The 8,386-nt window shown below is 42.2% G+C and overlaps 1 protein-coding gene across 2 annotated transcripts; it reads right to left on the reverse strand.

Annotated features, from left to right (window-relative positions):
• Positions 1-1,197: 1,197 nt before the first annotated feature.
• Positions 1,198-8,279, reverse strand: MSANTD3 (Myb/SANT DNA binding domain containing 3). Of its 2 annotated transcripts, XM_015855116.2 has the most exons (4): positions 7,938-8,279; positions 3,926-4,229; positions 3,787-3,835; positions 1,198-2,509 (listed from the first exon to the last, which is right to left on the reverse strand). In XM_015855116.2, exons 2-4 carry the CDS (start codon positions 4,196-4,198, stop codon positions 2,100-2,102), a joined length of 732 nt encoding a protein of 243 aa, XP_015710602.1. In that variant the 5' UTR covers positions 4,199-4,229; positions 7,938-8,279; the 3' UTR covers positions 1,198-2,099. The 2 variants fall into 2 exon arrangements, with proteins under 2 accessions (XP_015710602.1, XP_015710601.1); XM_015855115.2 differs by having other exon boundaries at positions 3,787-4,229.
• Positions 8,280-8,386: the final 107 nt, after the last annotated feature.

Below are 8,386 nucleotides of genomic sequence, written 5' to 3' on the forward strand. Positions count from 1 at the left end.
GTGTTTAAGAGCTGTTTGAATGTGGTGCTCAGGGATATACATTTAGCAGAGGGTTGTTAGAGTTAGGGTACTANTTTGGATGTGGTGCTCAGGGATATGATTTAGCAGAGGGTTGTTAGAGTTAGGGTACTATGGTTAGGCTGCAGTTGGACTTGATGATCTTCTAGGTCTTTTCCAACCTGGGTAATTCTATGATTCTATGATTCTTTGGAAATGAAGTTATAAAAGGTTATCTCTTTCAGCTTTAGGACTGTAACTATGGGGTTCAGAACAAGTACACACCAAAATGCAACGCATTTCCCACTTAGTACAGTCTGAATACATGCAACTTTATTACAAAACATAGAATAATCTTTCGGGGCCAACGTTTTAACTTTCAGGGGTCAGGACTACCTTCATCTCAAGTACCACAATATACTTCCTGGATTACTTCATCCTGTCTAGGTCTGAATTGTCTCTCCATTTCTGCTCTCTACACAGTACTGTACTTGTCTCCATTTGTCAACTTTTGACACCTTAGTGCACATGGTTTCAGTGCCAGACTTTCAAACAACTTTTACTTAGGAGGAGTGTAAAAGGAATCGGAAATGTCATTTGTCTCCTTTCTCTGGATAATGCCTAAGCAACTGCCATAACCACTCAAGCAGCTGACTCACCTTCCAGGTTACAGAGTACAACCCCAGAATACAAAGGTCCTTACTACCATCCACTTCTTTTCTTTGCCTCTACTATCATACATCATTGTCCTACCTCACAGTATTGCCAGTTCATAAGAAAATTGACTTTAAAAAAAACCCCACATACATATATATGTATATATGCCTTCAGATTTCATACATCATTATTATTATTTTTAATCTTGCAGCAGCTTGGCAAAAACTGCCTTTATTATTTTTTTTCCCCTCTGTCATGTAAAATAAGTTGCAATTAATCATCCTCAATGTGCTTGCTGGTATTTGCATGTTGAAGGGAGCCATGCATGTACCACAGTGTTAACCACTGTGAGCACTGTGGTTGATAATGGCAGTGCTAGCAAAGATGAATCACCAGCAGGGAAAGCAGTTCAAAGGAAGGAAAGGAAACCACCCACCAAAAAGCCCCAAACCAACACCAAAACAAATTGCACCAGAAATAACATCCAGGGAAGAAACAGGAGTGCAGCTGGGAACCAAAGAATGTTTTGTACCACACCTCAACTTGAATAGGTTACTCTGGATGTGCTTTTATTCACTGTGACCAGAAAATACTTTAGAACAATGGAATACTTGGGATTTTCACTGAAAATTGATGCCTTTGTTCATTTTTTTCTCACTGCTTCAAATGATTGAATGATTCAAATGAATGAATCCTATTTCAGCACTCTACTTGAATATGAGATAGTCCTGGAAAGGAGAGGACAAGTGGCTGTTGGGGAAGAAGTCACCTTCTTCACAACTTCATAAGGGTCAAGGCTCATGGAACACGAAGGTCACATCACATACCACTCCCTCAGTCAGCCAGCCAGCTAGAAAACATCACTGTTGTTCTTCACAAGAAAAGCACTCAGTTACCACAGTGTTCCTTTTGCTACTTCCTTCATTTTCACATCTTCTATGAAGAATGGTTTAGGGACTGCATATTAACCAAGGACAAGTTCTGTTTTCTTTTTCTGTGCCTCAGTGTAACAATCTGAGCATCACTGTTAATTGCCCTTTCTCTCAATAGGAGAGCAGTTCTAACCCCTGCCTTCATTCAGGAAATGGTAGATATGAAGAGACAGAAATAAAAATAAACACTGTAACCAGATGTTCAAAACCTTTCTTTTTTTCTTTTTTTTTAAAGAACACTCAATGTATGAATGCCCAGAATACCTTGAATTTCAAAAGGATGCCAGGGTGTTCTGCAAGGGGAAGTTACACAGGTCAGAATTACCTACACTGAACAATACTGTCTTCCCCTGGTAGACTTGATCATTGTTGCCACAAATGTTAAGAATCAAAGCGCGTTCACTGTCAGCTGGGCACCTATTCTGCCACTGTACATTCACATTAGAAAACCCTCTTTCCAGTGTGCATTACTTATAAATGTGCTCAGTCAGATTAATTCTGCCACTTCATGTTCTACGGTGAATTAGGAAAGGGTCTGTTAAAGGATGATACAGGCCATTCCTTTGTGATGGTCTGCAATTTTCTCTCCCAATACATTTTCTTTTTATTTAGCACTTCCATTTTTATCCTGTGTTCCTCTTCAGCCATCTCACACTCTCTTTCTATTTGCTGTATTTTTGCCACGTGAACTTCATTCATTTGGATTAACTGCAGTTGCAAAATCGACATTTGCTGATGATGTTCTTCCTCATGCATCTTTTTCAGAGCACTTTCCTGAGATGCTTTACTTCTGTAGTTCTTATCTGCTGCTATTCTGACATCAGAACATGAAGGCTCAGGCTGGGAGGTACCTTCACACACTGGGAAATGTATCAGCTCTTTCTCTTCATCACAGAGTTCTCTATTTGAGACAACAAATGACTCTGCAAAACATAAAGAAAAAAAAAAAAAAAGCATTATAGTATCCCCCTCTTTTCCCTTGAGAAACATAGACTTGTGACAATAAAGTTACAGAGGTATATACATCTAAACCTCACACTTCTGTAACAGAAGGCAGGAGCCACTATATAATGCTGTTCTGTTACAGAACACTGAGGGTATGTTGATTTGAACTAAACCACTTTGGGCTCTGTCAATAGTCCTCTATGGCTGTAACGGGAGCTCAGAACACTAAAGCAAATATAGGCATCTGTAAGTGGGCATCTAAATTTAGGTTCCTGAGCCTGGAGCTGAACCTTAATGCAGATTTTAAAACCAAATCTCTATGTGACCAGCAATAATTTTATGAAAGAGTGGCGGGTAAAGAGCTGCATCTACATCAACACCAACAGACTGAAGAAATACTAGGAAGTCTGCTACTTACTCCTTCTTTGTCACTGTCCATGCCACAAACAGTGTTGTATAATATTTAGGGGGGGAAAAAAATCACATTGTTCTCACATTGAGAAGGTTCTATATATTCCATTGAAGGAAAAGAAACTATTTATGGAATAAAACAGTAAGCACTGCAAATATGGCTCTCCAAATGCATTCCTTTACAAATCCAAATTACCACCTATGGTAAATACAATGAAATCGCTTATGTCTTTTTAGCAAGAACAGTCTTCTGTGTATGTTCCTATGTTCCTGACAAAGTAAAGCCTGCAGGCAAGCACTACAGGTACCTTCTCTTTTACTCTTGTATTACTTCTTCTCTATATGCTTGCCAAACAATATTGTATCCAGCCTTTACAGATGCTCCATTCTTCATTGTGCACTGCAGCATCACATAATAAACACTAACTAGTCCTTCCTGAAAACAAATGAGGGAAGACCTGCGCAGGACTCTTGCAGCAGATAGTTATCTATCAATTTGCTGCTGTTAGCTTTTCATTTGTTCATTTATTTATTACTACTTATTTCCCAACAAAACAATACTTTATTAAAGGACAAAAATATCTGATGCTTGTTACAAAGCTGTTACAAAGATGTGTCAATAACTGGTTTAAAAGACAAGAAAAAGACCCAAACCTCTATTTAACTCTTGGGGGGAGGGGAGGCTAAGGAAATATACAGAGTCTCATAATATCACAGCTCTGAAATTACTTCTCTGGAACCAGCAGTCACAGCTAAGTGGATAGATTTAGACCACTGAATGAGACTCAGCAGCAAAACCACAGACAAAAGAAAATGACATGCGCCATCACAATAATGTTTATACCTTGACTAGAAGCATCAGGCTGATATTCAGAATCTTCTTCTGGTGGGCTCTGCAAAAAGTATATTTGCTCAGGCATTATGCTGGCAATCTTCTCCTTCCCTATGATGTGAGTATTTATAAGTGGACTAATGCTTTTTACCTTCTCTCGCCTTTCATGTGCCATTATCTTTTTTGTCCGTGCCTTGATATTTTCCCAGCATTTCTTTAACTGTTTGAAGTCTCTCAGAGATACGCTGGGCTGTGAATTATATTCATGCGCTAACGCTTGCCAGGTGCGTTGTTTCAGAGCAATAGTCCTCGCATCGCTTTTTTTACACTCAAGTACATATCTGTACTTCTCCACTAGTGCGAGCAGCACGCTCTTCTCCACTTCCGAGAAGTATTTAGCAGGCTTTATTATTTCGTTTTGCATCTTCTAGAGTTTCTCCAAGAAGCCAGAAATCCTAAAAAACAACGTGAAAAAGAAAGAATCAGAACACCAGTTATAACTGGTTACAGTATCAAAAAACTGTGTTTCAGCAAAACCACTGCTAAATATAACCCCTGATTCCGAAACAATCTCTTTACTGGAACAGCTTGCGCACAGATCTAGGGTAAATAATAAAACATTCAAGTTAGATACAGTAATTGTAAGTTGGCTTCTACTGCTAATTTAGTGGCTACAGTTACACATGAAGTGTAGAATGATAGGAAGATACTGCTTAAAATAATTTGTGCCTTGATACAAAACATGTAGTGTTTAATTTACTTAGTAACTTATTTTTAATAACTTGTTTCTCTATGCTGAGAGTTTTCAAAACTTTGAGCTGTGGAATACCTTCTAAAATCCAGCCCTTGGTAACTCCTGATTGAAGCCTAAAGTCACCTTTAGTAGGTTTGTCTTGCCTTGGATACACTGAAGGCCCTCTCGTGTCCATACTGAATGCATACAACTGATTTCTCCTCTTTTCTATAACACTCGGAAATTCTATGAGAAATGATAGTATGACGTTCTCTTTTGAAAGACTTCTGTCACTTTGGTTCTCTCCCATGTTCAACCGATATCCAGGAGGAAGCAGGGTCCTCACCAGCATATTGAGAAAAGACAGGGGTTGCAAGAAGACATGAACTAATCTTGAAAAGTAACTGCTCTGAAGGTACAGGTCACAGAATCACAGCATGGCTTAGGTTGGCAGGGCCCTCCTCTGGGTTCATCTAGTCCAACCCTTGCTCCAGAAGGGGCACCCGGAGTTGAGAGCTGAGGTCCACATCCAGATCTCTGCATACAGAATCACTGAACAGTTTCAGTTGGAAAGGACTTTTAAAGTTCATCTAGTTCCAGACCCTCTGACTTCCTCCACTAGACCAGGTTGTCCAAAGCTGCACCCAGCCTTGAACACTTTCACACTCACAGCCCCTCTGGCAACCTGTTTCAAAGCCTTACTATTCTCATTGTAAAGAATTTCTTCTTAATATCCAATCTGTATCTACCCTCTTCTACTTTTTCTCCTATCACTATATTCCCTGATAAAGAGCCACCTTCCAGCTTTCCTGTGGGAGCCTTTTAAATACTGGAAGGCTGCAGTAACATCTCCTAGGAGCCTTCTCCAGGCTGAACAGCCACAGCTCTCTCAGTCTGTTCTCAAACAAGAGGTGCTCCAGCCCTGTGATCATCTTTGTGGCCCTCCTCTGGACCCACTCTAACTGCTCCATGCCATTCTTTTGCTCCAAGGACAGAAGCTCCACAAACACTCTGGGCACTGCTTAGCCATTCGCACAGCAAAGAAGAGATCCTTCACCCTTTACTGCTGAGCAAGCTTGTGTGTCACTATTCCTTATGGTTTCAGAGCTAAAAAGAGCTTTGGTTTTGCTCAAACCACTGCTGTATATTTACACCATGTCTAACTACCAACTGTCTCCCTAAGCCTAGGGTGTAGGTACACAACAGGGAAAGCATAACTGATACCACAGAACTCTCAGCTAAGAATGAAAAATGAACAAAGCAGTGCTTCCACGAGTTGTAAACATAAGACCAGAATGAATGAATTTTCTAGTATTTTGCCCACTGTTTCCACTAATTTTCTCACAACATTACCTGACCATTTGATAGACGTCACCATCACATTTCCTCTTTTTCAGCCCAAATATTCTTTCCTTAGCTGCACTGCACTTGCATTCTCTTTGTACCATCCTCATAATTCCTTTCCTCTAAACATCTTAATACTCAGAACTATTCTCACCTTTCCATGAAGACAACAACTTACACATAGAAAGCTAACAAGCTATTACCAAAAGCAGCGCCCTGCTGGCACTGTGGCCTTCTGAACTCTGTGCTGAAACCACATATCTGCTTATTCCCACAATGTCTAGCCAAAACAGGCCTGTCATGCTGCCCAACACTCCTTTCTTCAGCTGCTCGTAGATCTCCATCCCCAAGGTTTACACAAGATATAGCAGACACCAGTGTTTTTAACTCCTTACTTGCAAGTCCCACAAACAGGGTCAAAAAGGGATGATGTCATTTCCCACTAAGGCAGGTAAATCCTGTTTCTAGCTTTGAAAGGATGTAAGAAACTCAGACTGAAAATGATTACATTTACCTGTAAAAAATCCCTTTAATTAGCATAACAATTCGTTTATCAGCTTTGGAAATTGAGTTCAAAAGGTTAAACTTAATAATACCTGGATTTCTGGATTCCAGGTGCTAAAGGTGCTCAATATTTCGCTACAGAGACTGACAGATCACCTGATATCAGTGAATATTTAAAACACTTCTAAATGTAACTTCATACGTGTTCATGCCTTACATAAAAGGATAAAAGCTCCTCTTTCATAGTTGAATATACTGCAAACACTGAAGCATCACTTTTGTACCCAAAGTATCACTTACTGCTATTATTTTTATTTCAATAGCATCTGAGATCCCCAGTTAGAAGCTCAAACACTGCACAGTTACCAATGGTAATGTAGGCCCTGGTCTGAGAAGAATACAGTATATTAGTCTTTCCCTCCCTCACATACATTCCCAGCTATTCTTCCTACACATACACACTGTGCCTGTGTCCCTTCGGTGAAAAACATAGGATTGTGGCTTATGATACATAAAAGAACTCAAGAACAGTCACGGTGCAAATTCTAAGAATAAAAGAATGGAAGGCTTCTCAGACTCAAGCAGGTGCCCAGGCTGCAAGACTGCACTGTGCTGTGAGGAATTACTTAGTCCTAATTATCTTCTCCTGGCACAGCTCTACTCATAACTTGCATTAAAACAAACCAGCTTCCTAAGTACTTCTCTCACACAAACCTTGATTTAAACATAACAAAAACATCTCCCATCATCTCCTGATAAGTTGAAGTGCTGTGTGGAATTCTCCTCCTGAAGACTACAAGGTATGGACTGTCCCCGAGGTATTTAGCCATGAGAAAATGCAAAGAGAAGGTTATGGTGGGAGCCTAAAGCCAAATGTGAAGCAAAACACAGATAACAGTTCACTAGCAAACTGCAGCCACTCACAGCGTGAACATGGAAGTCATTTGCCAATGCCAACAGGCTTACTATCAGAAATAGCTAATAGGAATAAAATCTATCCAACTTAAATTACAGGTGACAATTTAAGCATAATTGGCAATTAGCAGCACCGGAAACCAGTCGATGTTGTACTTTTCAATGTCTGAGGGTGAAAGGCACAGGAAAGGCCGCGACCAAACACAGCCACAACAACAGGTTTATGTTGCATGTGAATGACAGAAGCAGCAGCAAGCAGCGTCCTTCCTCCCCCGGTGTTTGCCAGGCCTGACCCTGTGAGAAGGTGCACATTACCAGCACCAACGCCACAGCGACACAAACGTTGTCACACATCATGAGCAAACAGAACCTGTTGAGTGCTTTTATCCATTTTAATACCGATTAATCAATGCCGTCGTACAAACAAACAAAATCATCTATTGGCTCAAATTGACCGTATTTTGCCTATAGATCTGCGAAGCGTTGTTAAACTATGTACAATACGATGTCGTATTTCACAGATGGATAGATATCATCTAAACGGGTCGCCCTGCTGCCCGCAGAGGCCATGCAGAGCCGCTGGTGCGAAGCAAGGCGATGGATGCAGGTCGGCATCCCTAAGGAGCGCCCGAAATCCACCCCAAAGAGCCATAAACAGCGATCCTACCAGACTCCCCCGCACACCAACTTCTCCCGCATCAACTCCAGCTCCCTTCCGTCTCCTCGCTAGCTCCTCTTCTGCTCGGCTGAGGCAGGAGAACAGCTCCCAGCTCGACAAAGGAGAACGCTCCACCCAGGGCGGACATGCAGGCTGCGGCTGACACACGGCTTCAGCAACATCTACCTCGGCGGGATGGTGGGATGGATGAACAGATGGATGGATGGAGGCCGTGCACCGCAGCCCCTCTTCCCGCCGAGGCCGCGCCGTGCGGCGAGACGCGCTGCCTCCCCCGGGCCGGTAACAAAGCGCCGCCGCCGCCGCCCCCGCCCCGCTCTGCTCCGCTCCGCTCCGCTCCCCCCGCCGGCTGCCGCCGCTCCGCAGCTCCCCGCAAAGCCCGCTCTGGATCGCCGTCTCCCCGGAGGAAACGAGCAGCGGGCCGGCCCCGCGGGGCACAC

Source organism: Coturnix japonica, chromosome 2 (assembly GCF_001577835.2).
Source record: "Coturnix japonica isolate 7356 chromosome 2, Coturnix japonica 2.1, whole genome shotgun sequence".
Lineage (NCBI taxonomy): Eukaryota > Metazoa > Chordata > Aves > Galliformes > Phasianidae > Coturnix > Coturnix japonica.